Below are 22,571 nucleotides of genomic sequence, written 5' to 3' on the forward strand. Positions count from 1 at the left end.
AGTAAAGACTCCGGAATCTGATTAGTTTTTCGTTGTTCTTGAAGGTACAAAGAAGGAAAAATGAACCCGAAACCAGGAAAGTACAATATTTACGTTTTGTAAAAATAACTTAATTTATATTACTGTACTGGTGATGCAGTTGAAATCGTTTTGAGTGTTTTTGTTTCTTTGTCTGGTCTTCAATACGCTTAAAATCATTTGCTCATCTACGTAACAATTTCAGATGACGTTTGTCAATGAAGTGCCTTTGGCATCAACCTGGTCGGATACTGGAAAAGTCCACATCTGGGATTTGACCAAACCATTGCAGGCTGTAAACGACCATAGACAACTAGAACAATATTCCAAAACTTCTAGTAATATGAAACCCTTATATACATTTAATGGACATCTGTCTGAGGGATTTGCAATGGATTGGTGTCCTACGCAGCCTGGTTAGTAACCTTTGATTCCTCTAATTTCATGTATTTTCATGATATATATGTATTTTAAAGAAGGAAACATAGTTGTTAAGATTTCAGATTTGTGGATATTATTCCAGTCAGCCTGAATCAAAATTTGTTGTTTTTTTTTTTAAGGAAGAATGAGCGAAATATTAGCTTGTTCTTGTGACCTTTGAGATATAAGAATAACCTTCCAGTCAAAGTTGATTGTAGAAACATATTTCTAATTATAAAGGAATAAAATCTTCTCATGGGAAACTCTCCAGATATAATGGTATTGTAACAAATGTACTGAATACGCTGGCATATTCATACCGACCTTGATTTTTTTCCAGGATGACGCGGGCACTCCGTGCATACCTTGTTATTTAATTTGTACTGATAATGACTTTATCAGTTCACGGTACAGCGCACAGTATAAAGATATAGCAGTAAGTTCACCGGAGATAATTTCTGGCTCTTGATTCCCACTTCTTCTTGCATTAGCGTGTACAAACAGATCCTCTCATTTGATCTGCCATCAGCGGTCCAATTACCCTAGAACACGTATTTTGGCAGAAACTTTCTCAAAATGCCTTTGAAACCAACTTGAGACTTCGAAACCTACTTTTAATTCCTAAAAACATATAATAGTTACATTGCACTACTAATTACCCATTTTCATATGTGTAATGGAGTAAACTAACTGAAGGCTAGTTTCTTCAATATTTGTGATGACGAAACTAGAGCCAAGGCCTACATTCAAGAGGTATTCGACTTGTCAACCCGATGAAAAGTCTTATGCTACTTGTGATACTACTTTATACTGATTCATAGTACCTCGGTCCGGGGTAGTATAATGGGCAAGATAGGGAAAGATCATACTGCCTATAATTTATATAATGTGGTACAGCGTTTCAAGAAGCGTTTTACGGTTGTTGCTGTGAAACAATTACATTGTTAATACTTATGTATCAGAAAAATGATCAGGTTTTCTACAGTTTTAAAAAAATATATAAAATACTATCTATCTATCTCAATCATACTATCTCAGAACATACTATAATAAACTATGTATACTACATATAAATTCTACTATATATACAATATATAAAATAGAACATCTATATTGGACCCCGGCGCCGCGCCGATGAGGGAATACCGGCGGCGGCGGGGCCAAAACAGTGCGCCACGCCGCGCCGCCGGCAAGATGTCGGCGGCGCGCCTCCGGCGCGATCAATGTTGACCGCAAACATTAATTTTTTCATCAGTCCTTCTCAATCACAGCTTAAGTTTACAATAGATTCGGTCCTATTCATGAGTTCAAAAATTCACAAGCCCTGGCTGGAAACTGGTCCTTTTCGTTATTTATCAAGAGAAGTAGAAATCTGGTAGAACCGAAATGGCTGTGGCGTTTCAGAACCCTTGCATAGTACGAGTAGTTGAAGTATCTATTAGCTATGTATTCTTAACATAAATAAGTATCAAAATTAGTAGTTTTTTTCATCGAGCATTACTACATACAAAACTTAAAATACCGTGTCACAAAATTCGTCAGTTATTTGGGTAAAAATTTTGAATATAACTTTGAACTTATAAGCTTAATTTTTTCATAATTCCTTTTGCCAATATCTGTTTTGTCTCATTTAAAACAGTCGAAATGTGTAATTTTGATAGTGATTGTTTTTTTGCTTTTTTGGATTCCTAAGAAGCTGTCCTTGTGTTAAAAATTTGTTTTTAATAACAATTTTAAAAAAAAATACATTTTAAAGTTTTTTTTGGCTTCTTTATAGAATATATGTCATGTAGGCTAAGGCTGAACTGCTGCTTTTTTATTGCTTTTGGCTGCTCTTTTGGATATTATTCATTTTTTCTTTTGGAGATTCATTCCAAATTATAAACTCATAAATACCTAATAGCAGTCAAATTATAAACTACATGTAAAAGGAGTAAATTTATCAAATTGAAAAATACACGAGGAACACTTTACATGAGAACATTTCAGTTACAATGGAACAAAAAACACTTAATGGTTTATTCGGTATGAAGAAAAATGAAGTGCCAGCTATTTTATTAGGTAAAAAATGAAAAGCTCATCTGTTTTAAGTGTAACTAAATGAAACAATATACAGACTGAAGTAGCTCCAGAAGGATGTTGAGATTTTCCTCCTAGTTCGTCACTTTTAATCCAAGCAAAATGTTATGATACTTAGTATCAGTTATTGAGTTTAAGCTTTGATTTCCAAATATTCACAAAAATATTGACGAAGACCACACTGCCTTTCCATATCAAACAAACACAACTTTAAAACAATAGTGAAATTTTTTTTTTCAAGACAGTGCAATTTAAATCGGTGAATATTTCGACCCTGTGTCCAGGGGCCGTCTTCAGCACAACATTAAAGAAAATATATATATATATATATATATATATATATATATATATATATATATATATATATATATATATATATATATATATATATATATATATATATATATATATATATATATATATATATATATATATATATATATATATATATATATATAAAACTTACATTAAAATACGAAAAAAAATTTCCCTATTATTTTTAAGTTGTGTTGGTCTGTTCACAAAAATTACCCAATTTAAGAAAGTCGCAACAATAAGTCACCTGTGGTCAAAATACTCAAAGACTTCTTTGATCCCCACCCAGGCTCAAAGCTTCTGCTATGGTCATATCCATGGAAATCTCCAAAGAGTTTCTTTTTAAAATAGCTTTCAAGCGTAGTTAGGGGTATTTAGCCTTTTCTGCTTTTCTTCAAAGCTTAGAAAAAAGTGTTATAATATTCCAAATGTTACATTTCTTATATTTGTGCATATTTTTGGTAATCATTTGTGGGGTGATCGTATTTTTTAAGCCACTGTAGATACGTAAGAACGTTGCACCATCTAGTACCCTGAGGTCATAAGACTGTCAAAGACTCCTCCTTGAACCTTTCAAATTGAAAGCTTTTATTATGACCTGGACTTTTAATGTAACTTGGGCACTGGACCAAGGGCGCCAATGTCACTCGAGCGCAACGTTAGGTGGGGATGTCGATATCGCTTTCGTTACACCAATTTGTTTTAATGTGAATCTGTCTGGTACTTATGAATGAATGTTTTCAAAGTAAACCCGTTTCATCAAGAAGAAAAAAAACGGGTTTGACGCATATGTCAAACCCATAGCTTCTGCTATGGTCGTTTCCATGGAAATCTCCGAAGAGTTTCTTTTTAAAATAGCTTTCAAGCGGAGTTAGGGGTATTTAACCTTATTTGCTTTTCTTAAAAGCTTTGAAAAAAGTGTTATAATATTCCAAATGTTACATTTCTTATATTTGTGCATATTTTTGGTAATCATTTGTGGGGTGATCGTATTTTTTAAGCTCACTGTCAAAGTAAACCCGTTTCATCAATAAGAAAAAAAACGGGTTTGACGCATATGTCCGTTTCCCTTTTGACGACAAAACCATGCAAGTGCTGTGTCAAGTATAACTCACGAAAATATTGTTAATTTTTGTCAACTTTTCAACTTTTTGGCATCCCTAATTTCAATAAAAAAAAATCAAGGTACTACCACTTAAATATAATAACTCCCAATCCCCCCCCCCTCTAGATACCATCTTGATAGGATACCGTCTCTGCTTTAAATAAAGAAAAATAATTAACTTATTGGCACCCCTGCTTTCAAAAAAAGGAGGTATTATCATTTAAATATGATAGCTCACTACCCCTCCCCCTCCTCTGGATACCACCTTGATAGGATGCCGTCTCTGCTTTAAATTAAAAAAAATTAACTTTTTGGGATCCCTGCTTTCAATAAAATTTCATATTATCATTTAAATGTAATACCTCCCTACCCCCCCCCCCTCTGGATACCCCCTTTATAGAATACCGTCTCAGATGTAATTTGAAAAATATTAATTAGTTCATAACATGATTCAAACAAAAACGCAAAATGATGTTAAACATCTTAGTATTCCTTGAAAAAAAAATTGAGGGTATGAGTAAAGGGGTACAAAGACAACAACAAAAATGTCGAAATTATTCAGATATACCTCAAATTATTGGAAAACTGAGTCACAGATTCGTCGTGGCATTCAGTGAGATCCAAAGAATCTAATTAAAAGGGAGTACAAAAGCCAAATTAGGCCAGTAGCCTATGAGAAATTGCAAAATACCCAAGACAATGAACAAGTCCTAATGGGGGGCCCTGGGTCTATCAAAATATTTCAATGGTTTCCCAGGGAATTTGATATCATTTTCTTCTGTCTCCAATTTGAATGAAGAAAAATAATTATATTTTTGGCATCCCTGCTTTCAATAAAAAAAAATGAAATATTATCATTTAAAAATGATACAATTCAGCTGTAGAAACAATCTGTCGGCTGTCAATCTCAAAATCCAACTGAAGGCTGAAGCTGTATAGTATTGAATGCGTTCTATAATTCTATTAAACTTGAAAATAAAATTTTTGACTACGAATGATGTAAGAATTAGTGATTAGGAAACTGCATTCGAAATGATTTAAACTCATTTCATAAAGACGATACTTTTTTGTCAACATATGAAGAACTGTGTATATTGCAATATTTGGAATAGCATATTGCATCTGTCTGTTTTTTATGCAAAGTAACAAAAGGGACGAAAATTAACGAACAAGAGAGTAGTGAAGAATTATGGTATGCAAAGTAATATTTGGCAGAAAAAGTCACTGGTGATAAATCGCTAGGGGTGGCACCGTGATTGCGTGTTTTTCAGGGATTCGTGGAACCACATTTTTTTTTCAGGGTGACGCATAGATTTTCGAGGAAATACCCGAAAATTCGGGGATAGTGCAAGCTCTGCTTGATTTCTAATCAGGAAAATCGAAATACTAAACCACACGAGAAGGAAAAGCTCCAACTTTGCGATTGACATAATCAAGAATTCCCGCAAAATTATTTTGAAGTCGACCAAACGCCGCCGCCTCTGCCGGCGGCGGCGCGCCTGTGACGCGCCGGCGGCGTTCGACCGGGCCTATTGTCTGCGGCTTTGGGTCGATCCGCCGGCGCGGCACCGGGGTATAATCTATATATATAGTATATAGTATGTAGTATATATGTATATAGTATATAGTATGTAGTATATATGTATATAGTATATAGTATGTAGTATATGTCGTTAGTATATAGTATATATAATAGAACATACATACTATATATAAATAGAACATACTATATATAAAACATACTATCTCAGAGGGAGAGGGATAATAGTTTCTCCTGAAATTACTCTTATAGCTGGAGCCCTGGATAATAGCCGGAAAGATTTTTTTGATTTTCTGCAGCCTCATATGACATTTCCGCACCTCTGTGGGATGGACCTGTGCACCCATGGTGCAAATGAATGGGTTTTATCACCTCTTTACCATTTATATTATCATAAGGTTGCGCTTGCAGTGGTCATGTTGTGTTATTAATTAAAAGAAACTTTCCGAAAAATAAGTTTTTCAAATAAAATTAAAGGCCTTTTTAAACTTAAGCTCAGTAGATACAAATACCTTTTAAAATTCAAACTCAAAGCGACCAGAAATTACTATTAAAGAATAAATGAAACCCAAAAGGAACAAAAATTAAATAAACAATCATAGCCAAAAACATACAACAAGTAATAATATAAATGAATAAATAGATCTTAAAGCGAGTAATGCTTTGATTGAATATAATAATAATAATAAGAATTTATTTATAACCCACTTTTACACAAAAAGCGGAGTAAAGCACACTAAGAAGGAAAAGAATAAATCAATCAAATACACAGAAACAAAGATAACTTAAACCTTAGTCACCGACAAAAACACACGGATAATATTATGGTTTGGGCCAAGGGCCACAAAGGCATTTCTTGTCAAATTATTACTAAGCAATTCAAACGATTTGATAATTTTGGTAGCACCATACTTCTCAATAATACATGTATTACGATATGAAGTCGGAAGGTACAATAAAAATTTGCAATATCTAAAATAAGCGATACGAATCTGACGCAAATCATTCTTATTCAATAACAAATACATTCCACTTAAAAACAAGACAGAATGGTCACAATATGTGGAATACATTTTAGCTAAAGCTCGGCGTGAATATTTTCCAAGGTTAGGTACAATTTTCGCATATCCGATCTTCAACTTTTCTTTTACATCTCTCGAAACTTGAAGTCGCAAAAAAGTGAGTGTAAAACAAATACCAATTCCTAACCACCGTAAACTCGCAACATTGCGAATTACTGAGGATCCACAGAACAAATTATGAGCAGATGATTTGGGATTGAAAACTAAATATTCGCATTTATCAAAATTCAAAAACAGACCAACATCCCGAAACATCATAGAAATACGTTGCACCGATAATGCCAAAATAGACTTGGTTCGGCTTAAAAACTAACAGGTTGTCCGCATACGCAATATAAGGCACATCAGATAAATTATAAAAATACGAAGGCTTGATTCCTAATAACGAGTTTTGAATGCAAGCATTAAATAGATAAGGTGATAGCACCCCACCCTGTCGTAGTCCAGATTGAACTGGTATATTACCGCAGTACCCTGTACCAGATTTTAAACGAAGAAACTAATTACTATACCAAAACTTAAGTACATGTATGTTAAAAGGGTTCAATCGTAACTCTGGCAAAGAGTGCCTCATTTGTGTATGGCAAATACTATCGAAGGCCTTAGACAAATCCAAAGCGCAAATATGTAATTCATAACCTTTAGACTGGACATCATAAAGAGTTGAAGCTAAAACCTTATGCGCATGTTGACACCCAATACGAGGTTGAAATACAAATTGGTTACAGTCTTTCGCAGTTCGTTCAATAATATATAGGAGCAGAAAATATTCAAAAACCTTACTAATATTGCAAGCAACAGTGATGGGCCTATATGAACTGTAATCAAAAGGGTCTCTTCCACGTTTAAGAATCGAAGAGACCGTTCCGCAAAGGAAGGAATCAGGTACCATTGACAAAGATAAACAGAACTGAAAAAGTAGCTAGAGCTGAGCGACTAGTGCTGGACAATCAAAACGTAAATGGTGAGTGCTAATCCCATCAAGCTCACTTGATTTAAACTTAAGTTTAAGCATAAAATTAACAATACTTTTACTTGAGACGGGAATAAAATGACGTTGCATAACTTTAGGTTGCAAAAATTTAGAAATTAAGCACTGAAAATGTTAATGAACACTGTACTCAATCTTACAATCCTAATGAATCAAATTTAGACGTATTAATTACATCTTTCCATTTTACTGCACTTTTAGGGAACTCAGCACCATTATATCGAACCAAACGAAGATACCGCTTAAACTCCGCTTTTGTCTTACTTTTTATATCAAACGCTTGGCATCGTAAGGGCTGCCCACATGCAATCCAGATGCAAAGCCAGAGTTTAGCACGATTTTTGACGGCTTTAAGACCCGGGTCTTCTTTCCAAACTGGACTTCGAGTTTTGAGTTTAACCCGGACAAGGGGAACAGCTACATTCTCAGCTTGTTTCATGCACTTAACTAAGTGAAGGTAATAAACATTCAGTTGTACTCTGGCTTGTGGCGAAAAAACACTCGTGCACTGTAGATTAAAAGGGATCTTGACGCAGGACAACGGAGCTGTTAGGGTAGAAATATATAAAGGCCAATTGGCTTTGCTCCCCTCTCGTTTCATACACCATTTTTTATTAGCATCACAAGGATGATTAGATGGATCAGCGGTTAATGTCACAGTAAGGGAAAGGGGAATCTGGTCAAAATCACGTTCGTCTTCGTCAACACTAACGACAGAACAGGGAACATCGGCAGAGCAAATACAATGATCAATATTGGTCACAGCACCACTATTATGAATATAACTGTAATTAAGAGCTTTGGGTACTATGCGGTAACCAATAGGCAACGAATCTAAGAATAAGTCGGTATGAGTGGAGGAACTATGAACATCACAATTGAAGTCACCTATCATTAGCCAACAATACCCGTGCTTTTCAATATTTCATAACAGAGTTTTAAGGGATGAGCAGGTATTAGAAAACTTAGTAAGTGAAGCTAGACGTTTCTGATCGCAGGGAAGATATATATTTATAAATACAAGGTGACCAAGTCGTATTGCCATAATATCATCAGAGGAATGAAATAAGATAGGTGACAAAGGAGTAGCTAATCATTTGATAACACATGCAAGGCCCCCGGAAGGTCGGCCTTTTGTTTTTCGGGCATTGGTGGTAAAGACAACATGGTGGCTACTTCTTCGTAGAGAGTTAACGGAGATGGCGACAAAATGTCAAAATCATTCATTTTTTTATTTAATAAGCCATCTTTATACTTCGTGCTATTGATATTACAAGAGCAGATTGAGACGGAAAATTCGACAGTCATTTCCGAATCACACGGCTGCTCAGGGCATCACGCAAAATACGACATTTTAGGCTATACGATGCATGATTACCCCTACAATTAGCGCATTTTGGATCAAAAACACAGGGGGAATCACGGGATGATACATAAAAGTCGGCACAGCGGCTGCATTTTGTTGGCTTATCGCATTTGGTTTTCATGCGGTTGGGAGATTGACAATTATGACAGCAACGGGGCGGCCGCAGGAACTCAAAAACCCCGAATGGTTCATAACCCACCTTGAGCATGAGTCGAAGGCTATTACTCTAGGCTACGGCATCAGCCAATGCACCTTTCACAGCCAGGGATTTTCCCAAGCGTTCAGCATTGATGACACCTTCACATTTCTTAAAAATTATCGCTTCATAATTAGCGAGCACCCCCTCAACAATGCCATGAAATTTCTTTTCGTGAATCTTGACGTCACAGCTATTCAATACGGTTGGAACTACACTAATGAAAATCTTTGCTGCAGATTGACTAATCTGAACAAACAGCTTATCTCCAGAAGGACTTATGCTGTGAATATCTTGATGGCCATGGATTTTATTAATAGTATGAACCCGTTTTGAAGGGTTGTCAAGTTTAGTAGGCACTTTTGAAATGATAACGGTGGCAGTGCTTTCAGTATAAGGACTAGCATAAGGAATGGGAAGTGACGGAAAATTTAAATCATAAACTGTTACCTTTTCTTTGATGAAGTCAAGGGTACTAGCCAGAGCACAAATTTTGGAAGCAAGTTTATGATAAGCAACAGCAGGAATTACAGGCACTTCAGTTGGTGAAATAATTACGTATGTTGGCACTGATAGCTCCTCATTTTCACACTTCCGAAGCAAATCAATCATATCTTTCACGTGCCGAGCGGAGGCATTATCACCTTTTCTCCTTGGTGCTGTTTTATTACTAGGGTATATTTCTGCCCATAAATCAGCCTTAGCATCTTTGAGAGTATTTTCAGGAAAAAACTCCACTGCATGATTAATAATAACTTCATCATCAATACTCAATGGAATGTTTGATTAGATGAAACTAAGAATTTCTGACAGTAAAAACATTATCACTTTGCTTAGCTAAGCCCAAAACAATCTTTATTCAAAACATAACCGTAATTAATTCATTATCCAGGAAAAAAAAAAGTCCATCAAGATTTCATATACAATCATTAAAGGCATCTTTGAATTCCATATATGTCTGCACTCTTAATATTATAATATATTCCAAACTTAATCCGGCTTAAAATTGAACTATTGTACACCGGTCAGATGTCAATGACGAAATATATTTTGTCTCTAATTGATTCGGAAATATAATCCTTTTTTAACACAAATAGCTATTAAAAGGTAAGAGACTGAATAGCAACTATGAAAATCAAGCTTAAAACGAAAACAAATATTTTGCTATTAAAGTATAAATGAAACTTAAAACGAACAGAAATTAAATAAACAATCAATGTGAACAAACATACAATATATTAATGTAAATGAACAAATAAATCTTAAAACGAGTGAAACTTAAATTGAATATACAAATCAAGTTTGAATCGAATAAAAATAACTACAAACAAGATTTTGGGTATCGTCTCACTGCAGAAGCCTAAAACCTACTGCGCCATTGGCGCTTTACTGAAAACGAATTATATTACAAATGTTTTCTTTTGTACTTAATATTGAAAATAAATATTAAAATTGCAGTAAAATTTTTAACTGATGAAGTTTCAGCAATTAATATCATTATACATCAAATATTCAGTTTAATTTATTAGGTACCTGCTATAAAACTATATGAGTCTTGAACAGTATTGGAAATTATAAACAAAATCAAATTGAATATTAGAAATATAATGATATTAATTGTTGAAAGATCCATCAGTTCAAGATTTTTTTTCACTGTAATTTTTATTTTCATTTTCAATGCTGTAAGAACTGGAAAAGAATAAATTTGTAATATACGAGTAATACATTTTCAGTGAAGCACCAATGACGCAGAAGGCTTTAGGTTTTAGCAGTTAAAGAAGGGGGCAGTATCCAAACTTTGTTTGTAGTGAAACTATATTTGTCTTGACTTATCTTGAAAAGAGCTAATAAATTAAACTGAATATTTGATGCATAATGATATTAATTGCTAAAAGCTCATCAGTTCAAAATTTTACTGTAATTTTAATATTTATTTTCAATATTAAGTTCAAAAGGAAACAGTTGTAATATAATTCGTTTTCAGTAAAGCGCCAATGACGCAGTAGGTTTTAAGCTTCTGCAGTGAGGCGATACCCAAACTCTTGTTTGTAGTTATTTTTATTCGATTCAAACTTGATTTGCGTATTCAATTTAAGTTTCACTCGTTTTAAGATTTATTTATTCATTTAAATTAATATATATTGTAGGTTTGTTCGCATTGATTGTTTGTTTAATTTCTGTTCGTTTTAAGTTTCATTTATACTTTAATAACAACATATTTTTTTTTCGTTTCAAGCCTGATTTTCATATTCAATCTAAGCATTACTCGCTTTAAGATCTATTTATTCATTTATATTATTACTTGTTGTATGTTTTTTTCTGGGATTGTCTATTGAACATCTGATGGTTCTGGATTTCATGTATTCTTTAATAGTAATTTCTGTTTGTTTTGAGTTTAAATTTTAACAGGCATTTATATATCCTGAGCTTAAGTTTAAAATGGCGTTTGCTTTTCTTTGAAAAACTTATTTTTGGAAAGTTTTTTTCATTAATTTTTATTCGCTTTTTATTGCAAATAGTTTCAAGTTTTTATGGAATGGGGGGTGGGCTGCTTACTGTCCAATTATTCTTGACTTTAAAAAACGGATCTAAAAATTTTAATTTGAATCAAATGAAGCTTTTTTCAAAGTATACGATTACCTCTTTGATAAAAACCTTATATATGAACAATAGACAGCTTGCATAACTTGTGGACGGCGATTGACAACAATGAATGGATTGGAATAATAGCTCCAATAAGGGGGTTTACACCATTTCACTTGCTGACACAAAGGGATCACGACTGTTTGGAATTGACCTTAATAGGATTTTGTGTGCCAAAGCAATTTTGCATCTATCAAAGAGTATGTATTTTAACCTTATAATTGGATAATTATAATAGATTTACTATGTGTTCTTCCCATACAAAACTTTACCTTATTAAAGTTTTTGGGATGGGGCGGCGTACTTGGCATAAAGAAGAAACCTTTCGCGCGTACAATAGGAGAGGGGGAGGGGAAGGTCGGAGACTCGTCCAATACGGGGTAGAACTTCACTTATCTCCTCGGATCCCGATTTAGGAGATTAGAAAGACGCATTGGGCTGTAGAATGTTGAACCATTTGAGTTGTTGAAGACGTTAAAATACTCAAAAATACTTTATATTTTTAGTTATTGCAGGATTGATTTCATAGATTGTGGAATGGTGAGCCCCCTGGGCCATCATTTGGGTGAGCCTCAACTCATAGTATGCAATTTTGATTAATTGTTCCGTGTTATGTGCATATATTATTCTATATATGTTATTTTGAGTTATACTTTTATCGTATTGCGTTCATTTTTAAGCCTTGAAATAAAAACTGAAACCTTAGCGTAGACAGGGGGGGGGGGGGGGGAGTCTCCCCCCTCACATGCATAATTGAGCAGCCCCAGAGAAAGTAATACAAATGCAAATAATTTGTCTTTTGAAAATGACTTTTTTCAAAAGACGCGATCAAAATCGTCTAAAGGAACCTGAAGTGCTCTCTCGGTCATTTCCGTTGCTTTTTTATTCCCGTCATTTTCAGATGTGAAATTTAGAATATTATTAAAAGGGTTTAGTCTTCCCCTCCCTGAATAATTCACATTTGGAAAACCCATACCTGGGAAATTCCCCCCCCCCACCCTCAAAGAACATTTTCTTTTCCTGGTGATAATTCCCCCGCGTTAAATTCCACCCAGCAGAAATTTATTTATTAATTTACACTAATATCAGCACTAAATTTATTTATTAATTTACATTAATATCTATAGTATGTTTGTTTGCATTGATTGTTTATTTAATGATTGTTTGATTGTTAATATACCCCAAGGGCATAACATACAACATTTACTCTTAGGCCGTGGGGGGCCGTGTTGATATTTGAGTTTTTTGTTTGTAGAATTTCCATCTATTTTAACAAAATATCTCTATCAAAATTTTTATCTTCTTAGTTTCTGGCGTGGAGGAGGGGGGGGGCCTAGTCGCCATCCAACCTCTTTTGTATTTTAAAAAGTGAACAAGAGCTGTAAATTTCCAATCAAAGGAGCCCTCTCTAAAGTTTATACGAGCATCCCTTCCATAAGAAATTATGGGAAGGATTCGGAGAATCCTTAAATTACAACCCTTGCCCTGAGGGCTGTGGGGGAGTTGTCATCCTCAAGGACATAATTTCTAGAATTTAAAACTACGTTTAATAAAATGGCTGTCTCAAAATTTTGATTGGATGTGTTTGGAGAAAAGGTGGCGTGAGGGGGGGGGGTTGCCCTCAAATCACTTTCGACTGTTAAAAAGGGCACTAGCTCTTAGAATTTCCAATCGAATGAGCCTTTTTTGACGTTTCTACGACAACGGCTTCTATAAAAACCTTATATGCCCCCAGGGCATAACTTGAAAACCTTGCCCTAAAGGTTGTGGCAAGATAGAAACATATTTTCTATCTGGAAATCAACTACTCTGAACAAAATGGTTATCTAAAAATTGTGATTGGATGTGTTTGGGAGAATGATGGGCGTGGGGTGGCGGGTAGTTGCCCTCCAATCACTTTCGACTATTAAAAAGGGCACTAGCTCTTTTAATTTCCAATCGAATGAGCCTTTTTTGAAGTTTCTACGACAACGCCTTCAATAAAAATATGCCCCCAGGGCATAACTTAAAACCCTTGCCCTGAGTGTTGTGGGGGAGTGTCCTCCTCAAAAACATATTTTCTATCTGAAATCAATTACGCTGAACAAAATGGCTATCTCAAAAGTTTGATTGACGGTGTTTTGGGGACTGATGGGCGGGGGGGGGGGCTAACTACCCTCCAATCATTTTCGACAATTAGAAAGGACGCTATAACACTCAATTTACAATCGAATGAGTCCCCTTTGAAGCTTCTATGACGACCCCTTCCATATGAAGTGCCTCTGGGAAAATAATAATAATAAATAAGTAATCAATAAAACATTGGAGCCGTATGGCCTTTAATATAGGCAACGCTGCAGCGTTGCCTCTGAAAGTAGAATCTAAATAAGTTAAACGGGTGGTCATTCGAGATGCACTTGTAATAGTTAATGTCTTTTCGTAGTCTAATATGGTTCTACTCATGAATAATGTTGCATCACTAAAATGTTACAAGTGGTGAATTGGCTTGGCCTTTAGTGTCTGAACCTGAGTGCAATAAGGTTTGCTTGGAGACTCAGTATTAATGAGAAAAAGTTTTTCTTCTGAAATTATCATAATGCTAATGCAAAACGTGGCCAAAATTATTAAAACTATTCAAATAAAACTTTTGTAATGAGTTCATAGAGACTCCCCTTGTTACATAAGGTAATCCAGTTATTTTTGCTTATTTTTGAAAAAATTTCGTTCGTTTGTAAAATATTGTTGATCAAACCAGATTTGCTGTAGCCCCAGTACCAATAAGGACTAAAATTTCCGTTGGAACAAAAAAATTTGATAGAGTTGGCAAAGAAGATATAAAGTGGAAAATGTGCTATAGATTTCCTATCTTGAGGAGACAAACATGTGTAGTCGGGCCTAGGGTCAGCAGATAACCTTTGTAAAGCCGATATTTGTCGTTTTTTTTATCTTCACACACAACTGGAAAAGATCGGAATGACATGGACCCGTATTGCTCTTTGAAGATTCGTTTTTGGCCTTCGTCCTGGCTTAGAAATTTTGAGGTTCTTGTAGTATTCTGACTCCATTTCCTTCCTTAATCTTGTTAGTTTTGATAATATGGTCTTTATTTTCTGGAAATCCTCCCTGTGAGGGCTTACAATAATTAAGTTGTCTTCTGTTCAATCTGAATGTACAAGTGAAATTACCCATTTTCCAAAATTATAGCAGTTGTTTAGTAGCTTCCTTAAAAATCGGTTACTTCAGGGATTTTTTTATATATTTTCTTTGTCTTGTGCGAGGGTAACTTTTCTTTCTGGATGGTGTTTAATCGGGGAAGTAGAGAAGTCTTTCAAAGGTCAAAATAGCTTAAGTCAAGGCCGTATCCAAGGGGAGGGACTAGGGGGTTTGACCCCCTCCCCGAAATGTGCCTCTGACTCGTAAATACGTAACAGAAATGGATATAAACAGGTTTTGTGTGCGTTTTTTATAGGTTTTTTTCGTGTAAGGCTTCCCTCGAAAGAAATAAATCCTTTTCTAACCGCGGCAATTTTCTGTTTTTTCCGAAACACGTATGTAACCAGGTATGTACAGTAACGCGTCGTGTTAACCTAATTACGTCGTCAACCTTTAGTTTGTGCTCTAAACGTTTTTCCGTGTTATTTAGCCTTGTCCTTCATGTCGCACGTAAATGTCCAAAAAGTTTTTAAGCATTAGAGTTAAAACCAATATTTGATTATTTTTTTAATTTTTTTTTCCAGTTGCTTGTTTTATGGAATTTGCCGATTTGGCGTATAATGCTTTATATCATTTGTTTATCTATTGTATATTTTTTTCTTCAGGAGTACTAGCAACCGGAGATTGTAGAAATAATATCCATGTATGGAAACCACAGGAGGCTGGCCTTTGGCATGTTGAACAAAGGCCTTATTTAGGCCATTCTGGGTCTGTAGAAGACATCCAATGGTCTCCAAACGAAGCAAATGTCTTTGCCTCATGCTCGATAGATAAGAGGTAAATAAAATTGCTTCATTTGCTTTACGTTAGAGTCCTATTTGTGAGTCCTAGACAATAGGCACTTTCATGAATTTTGAAAACTTACAATTTAGACCTCATACCCAGTGTACCACTTTCAATATTTGCAGGGTTGTCACTTACATCATATATGTATAAATATAAGCTTAAGTAGCAGCAAAAGGAACAAAATAAATGATTTTGCTTCCTTGTTTCCGGCCTTTTCACTGAATTGCATTCTTTTATCATTTATGCGTATGGAAATTTTGTTCTAACTTAGAGCTAGTTGAAAATAATTCTCAAGTCAAGAAGGTCTTCCCTTGAGATATTCTTTTGAAAAAAAAAGAAGGAAAACACGCAATGTAAAAGAACGAATTGACTGTAAAGTCACCCTTTTTGGCAAAATATACAAAATCTATCGTCAGGAGTGTTTGGGTGCACTTCCAGGACTCCTGCAGCCGTGCTGAACAGATTTTAAGAACTTTAAGCACCCATTTTAAGAACCTTTAGAAACTTGGCTTTCTTTTTTCTCTTTCTCTCCTAATTTGTATTTGTGTGTCATAAATTGATGAGCTTTTTTTATAGAAATTATTTCTTTTAATGTGATCTTTCTAACAAACTGCAAATATATGAAAGGTTGAGAGATGTATTGATCTAGTTTAAATGTTTGAGATTTTTACTTTAAGGAGTTGATTAATTCTTAATTTCTAATGTTCGGTAGAAAATTCCCGAACATGAGGAAAATTATAAAAACTGAAAAACGTTTTGGCCATTCAACACTATACAACGTTCTCGAAAGTTGATTTGGTATGTCCCTCCATCCAATAAGCTTTGATACATTCTCCACGTCCAAACATATGAGGAAATCCACATATAAAATTCCGAAAAAAAAATTCACTTGGCGATTGATACTTAAGTCCCGGTCGTCTTACTTCATTAGGTCGTGAATGTGCCCTTAGTCGCCGTCGTTATTACAGCCGGTCCGGAAGGGAGTGAGGTGGTCTTTCGACCTACCTGGAAAAACAGCTTAAGAGTGAGAGTCAAGAATTCGATCTTAAAAATTTGGCCTTTAGGGGCATGACTGACATACACGGAGGACGTGGCCGAGTTCTCAGAGTTTTGTAACTTAATGTTATCGAGGACTAGCCTACCCGTCGCGTCCTGCCGCGATCTAAAAAAAAAAAATTCAATGAAAATTCGCCCTGTGGAAAACTCACCCTCTGCTGAAAATTTTCCTCCGCGTACTAATACTAATAACGATCCTGTTTTTAGATTTAAAAGCATTTGAAAATTCTCCTCCGACAATTTCCCTTCATTGATGAGTCGAGTCCATAAATGAAAAACGCAAAAATGCATTGAATCGATAAACACAAACATCGATCATTTTTTCAGACGTCAGGATTTTCACAATTGAGATAATCTCTGACAAGATAGTGGTAATTTATCCTGCATTTATATAAATTACCTAATCAGTTTATTTTGATTACACATGCAAAGACTCGGAAAAAAGATATGCAAATAAAATTATTTTAATATGGAACATTCCGTTTCCCCCTCACGTAAAATTCCACATATGTAAGTTAACGATAGTATTTTTAACTTTAAAGACTATTAGCAAAACAAGGTTGAATAACAAACAAACGGAACTGTTGAATAACAAATTCAGACAATTTATTGAATAAAAGGGTTACAATTCGGAAGCGTGCTAGGTAACAGAATTCATGATTAACTAACCTGTTAATTGTTTATCCAGAAAATGTGAATAATGTGATCGGAAGGAATTATCAAGCATTTACGTTAAGAGGTCTCTAATTATATATATATATATATATATATATATATATATATATATATATATATATATATATATATATATATATATATACATATATATATATATATATATATATATATATATATATATATATATATATATATATATATATATATATATATATATATATATATATATATATATATATATATATATATATATATATATATATATATATATATATATATATATAGCTGTATTTGTGAAATACTCTGTGTGCTTTATTTTGTAGATTAGATAGTGAAATACTCTTCACGGGTTTACTCACTGAATTGGATAATTCATTCGTGGTAAGGATGTCACCCAAGTCTTACTTTAAGCTGCACGCAGATATAGACAGCATTCTTATTAATGAGCACTTAAGTAATCTATATAAAGATAGATTCTTGTTCAAACAGTTCGTGATAACGAACTGTAAGTAAGGAGCGACCCAGCTCAATGGTAACCGAAACTCTACAAAACAGAATTTTGATACCAATAGATACATCAAAAGAATCATATTTTAATGCTGATTTCAAATATATAAGCTTCATCAATTTTAGTCCTACTCATCAAGAAAATTTGGCTGATTTTCTAAAAAAGGGGGAAAGACCCTCTAAAAGCTATAGAACCTTAATGAAAATCACACCATCATATTCAGCGTATCAGAGAACCCTACTGCGGAGGTTTCAAGCTCCCATCTACAAAAATGTGGAATTTTGTATTTTTTGCCAGACGATAGATCACGCATGCGTGTTTATTTGTTTGTTTGTTTGTTTGTTTTTTTTTTCCCCAGGGGTGATCGTATCGACCCAGTGGTCCTAGAAAATCGTGGTATGGCTCATTCGAACGGAAATTAAAAGTTCTAATGCCCTCTTTAAGTGACCGAAAAAAATGGAGGGCAACTAGGCCCCCTCCCACGCTCATTTTTTCCCAAAGTCACCCGATCAAAATTTTGAGACAGCCATTTTGTTCAGCATGGTCGAAAATATGATAAGCGTTTTAAGTTTTAACGTCGTTCCTTACTTTCAGTTAAAAAAAACTTGTTTTTTTTTTTAATTTAATTTTCCAGAAGGCACAAAAGCTTTAAAATTTGAGCATTTGACGTAAAAACGTTTTGATATCATTGTAGTTAAGATTGTTTATATTATAAGTAGAACATCCTCTTCGTCACGTTTCTCCGTTCTTAGTTTATGGCGTTAACCGCTTTTCGACCTTGTCCACGCATACCTCCTGTTTAGCACTAAGACGTCTTAACATAAACGTTAGTTTTTAAACCCCTGCTTGCAGTGGCGTCAATTCACAAAAGTATGGGGAAGGGGGGAGCAAAAGGAATTTCGAAATCTAGAGGATAATTTTGTTATTTTTTTCGATGAAGATACCGATGACAATACCCCCATCGAAAATTTATTTTTCGATGACAATACCCCCCCCCCCCAAAGAAAACTTTTATTTTCTAAATCCACCCAATTAGTACTACTGCCTTCTTGAGTGCTGCAAAAAAGTGATCCCAAAATAATATCAAATTTGAATTGTTTATTTTAGCAAAATAACTAAGGCATAGTGAAAATTAACCGTTTTACTTCAAAATGTCTAACTTCCCATTTTCTTTTGGACTGGTTCTTCCCTCATTCGAATATGAATGAGGGAATTTCTATTTGTAATCCTGTCATTTTTTTAAACTAAATCTGCATATCTACGTCCTTATTATCGTTTTTAATTTCATTTCTTAACGCTTTACCTAATATGATTTCGAATTTTCCTTTCATTCTAAATAGAATTCTGGAAGCGGTTGTATTTCCAAGACTGAGATAGATTGACGGATATTGAATTCGTTATTTCTAGTAAAGTCAGGCAAGATGAAATTATATTGCCTTAAAAGCGGAGGCGGCGTAGCTAAAATGGATTGGATGCCTTTATATTGGACACCCCTCTTGATCCCCCCCCCCGCCCTAGATAGAAAGTTTAAGTGAATAAATATTTTTTCTTAAAATTGCAATATGTTACACCAGAGCCAGTAAAGACAACTAAGGCAACAAATAAGCATCATGGCTGCAGCGATACCTGCATCCTAGTAAAGAGAGAACCTTCCCTTAGTAACCGAAAGTAACGGCCTATAATAATAAGAAAAAATTGGCATTCGACGCTGATTCAGGGAGGGTAACTGTTATTTCAGGTTGTATTAATAGTAAAAGTTTGTTGCAAAACCAAGTTTACCAGAACTTTGGTGGAGGATAAGTGGCGGCGGTTCTAAAAGAAGAATCACCATGGCCGAAGAAGACCTATGCAGGAGATTCAAAATCCCGCATCTTGAACAGCAAAAAAAACAACCTTTTTTTGCCTGGGTAACACATATGCAAGGGCATATCCAGGATTTTCTGTTTGGGGGGAGGGGGGGAACAAAAAACTTAAAAAAACGCACCAGGAATTTGTTTATGTGTATTTTTGTAACGTTTTTATGAGTCGGACAAAAATTTCGAGGGGGGGAGGGGGTTCAAACCTCGTAACCCCCTTCCTCCTAGGTACGGCTTTGCACATATGTATCTTTTTTTTTACTTTTTCCTACAAAGACTAGCAGGCTATCGTGTCATCGTAGGGAGATACTTAATGGTTCATTAATAAGATAATATCTATTTCAGCGTTTCTTTTTATAAATTCGTCCTGATAATGCCATCTGGCATTGTAATATGGCACCAAAAATGGCAGGTTTACAATTCTCTTTCATGTTATCCCCCACCCCCACCCCCCCCCCCCACTCAGCTTCCTCTGCAAGTCTCGTAAATTGTCTAATGACCAGCAGAAATAGCAAGCGACTGCAAAATCGTAGATAGATGCTGGTTTTGAAGCGGGATTATATATACGTGCTTTTTGTAAATTCTGTTTGGTGAAAGCCTGGGAAACATAAAAAGTGCAGCATTATAATCTCCATCTAATCTCCATCCTTAACTGGACGATTACAATTTCATTTGCTCTCTTATATACTCTCCCTGCCAGTTGCCATAGTAAGTAAAAACAAAACAAAAAACTCAAAAAAAAACTGTCTAATAAATAAAAATTTTTTAACTTTAATTTTGGAATACTAATACTTTGATTTTGGAATGCTAATACTTTGAATACTGTTATCTATGATTAACTTAATAGTAAAAGTCAATTACAAAATTATCTTTTGATTTATGGAATGTTCTATTCTTTTTATTTCTCCAGCACAGGCAGGTTACAAAAACATCGTCGTAAGCTGCCTTAGAGCTATTTAGAAAGCTGATGCTTACATCCACTTGCTTAGTATAAATTTGTCATAGTAACGCCATCATAAGATATCATACGGCATCATGGAACGTTTTTTGTAATTTCTCTAGTAATGGGGTTGAAAGCATAAATAGTGCACCACTGAAATCTGCTTGGCCAAAAATGCTTATCGGATGATAACCCCCCCCCCCCCTTTAATGCTTCTCTTCCCAGTCCCCTCAGTAAGTGAAAATTTGAAACGAGTTTAAAGAAAAAATACCTGCCCAGTGAAATAAAATCACTCAAATTCAAAGCTTGTTAATAAAAAAAATTATAAATATTATTTCGTTGTAACCCTAGCATATTATAGCTAAAATGAATATATTATAACTAGTACATTTTAGCTATAGGCTAGATACATATATAATCCTAATGTGTCTCATTGTTATTTCTTATATATTTTTTTTCTCCAGCACTAGCGGGGCACTGGGACGCTATAGGAATGTCTAAATGTGTTACCAAGAAAATTTCTCCCAGTTGGTGTTTTACTTCCCCACCCCTTCGAATGGTGCATGAATTGGTTACTAATTTGACGCTGCACCCAAGTCCGTCATTTGGAGTCAGTAGGAAGATGCTGCCCAATTCCCCTGAACTCGAAGGATTTTCAAGGTTTATCCTTGTTTTCTTCATAGCAGTATGGTATTGTTCCTAAAATGTTGAAGCCCGAGACGCAAAGATAATGAAAGTATACTTTCATATGAGAATTTAAAAATTCTTGCAGTATATTGTTAGAAAAAATTGCAACAGTATATCACAAACTTATGTTGATTATACCAACTATACATCTAAAACTCGTTTCAAGTTTTCAGTAACAAAATATGACTAAACTCATCATTTACTAGGTAATAAAGACCATGAATAAGGCCTTCCAGCACAACAGCGTTGTCCGTTAGATAAAAGGGAGGTTTATTAACAATTTTCTTCTTAACAAAAATATATTGCTTAATCCTGGGCCCTTCATGTTCATTATCAATTTAATACTTATAATTTTATTTAAGTTATTTTCTTATATATCTATTCAACAGAAATTATTTTGTCGACAACCAGATGCCTTAAAAATGTTCAACACAAACCTTAGATAGAGTAAGATATTATTTACTTTATTTAAGAGTTTAAAACTCTTAAAATCATCCTGTTCTCTAAAATCTCTATATAGTTCGTGCAAAACAATAGTTCATAAATATTTTTTATTTTTATTGGCAACTCTTTAAGGTCGTTCGATACCTAAAGGGATTACCCCATCTCGCCCATTACAAGCTTTTTTAGTTTGTGTGGCCAAACTAGTCAGAATTAGTTGGGCGGTCTTGCCATAAATGACATAGCTTATATAAGAGATCCAAATAAACAATAAAAAACTAAAAGATGAGGCCTACTTTCCCGGAAATCTTAGAAAAACCACTTAAACCACTTCTCCAGTTTTGTGCCGGAGATAGGGATTATTCAGATTTAATGAAACTTATATCATTAGAAAGCATAAATTTAGTTCTTTTTATTGAACGGAGCAGAATTTTCTTTTTAGAGTTCAGGAAAGAGCAGTCCCTAAAAATTTTCTTGTACACCTGCTTGGAAAAAATTATAAATGAACTCAAAAGAAGTCTTATTGAATAATTTGACAGCTTTTGAATTTTCTGTTCTGCTAACTGTCTTGATTGAAATCTTTGCGGACGCGGGATGTACATTATTTATGTTGTACGTACATTTATTAGACAGTTTTGCTTATCAATTAGTAAGAGACTAAAGGTTTCCTTT

General features: G+C 34.6%; 1 protein-coding gene across 1 annotated transcript in view; it reads left to right on the forward strand.

Annotated features, from left to right (window-relative positions):
* Positions 1-22,571, forward strand: part of l(2)09851 (WD repeat-containing protein 1 l(2)09851) — a 100,022-nt gene that overhangs the window by 45,015 nt on the left and 32,436 nt on the right. Inside the window, exons 5-6 of the mRNA XM_089103681.1 lie at positions 224-434; positions 15,553-15,724. Of these exons, the coding sequence (XP_088959807.1) occupies positions 224-434; positions 15,553-15,724 (383 nt within the window). The remainder of the gene's footprint in view (positions 1-223; positions 435-15,552; positions 15,725-22,571) is intronic.

The sequence above is a fragment of the Artemia sp. Qi Xiang Cuo genome, chromosome 17 (assembly GCF_049724085.1).
Source record: "Artemia sp. Qi Xiang Cuo chromosome 17, ASM4972408v1, whole genome shotgun sequence".
In the NCBI taxonomy this organism is placed as follows: Eukaryota; Metazoa; Arthropoda; class Branchiopoda; order Anostraca; family Artemiidae; genus Artemia; species Artemia sp. Qi Xiang Cuo.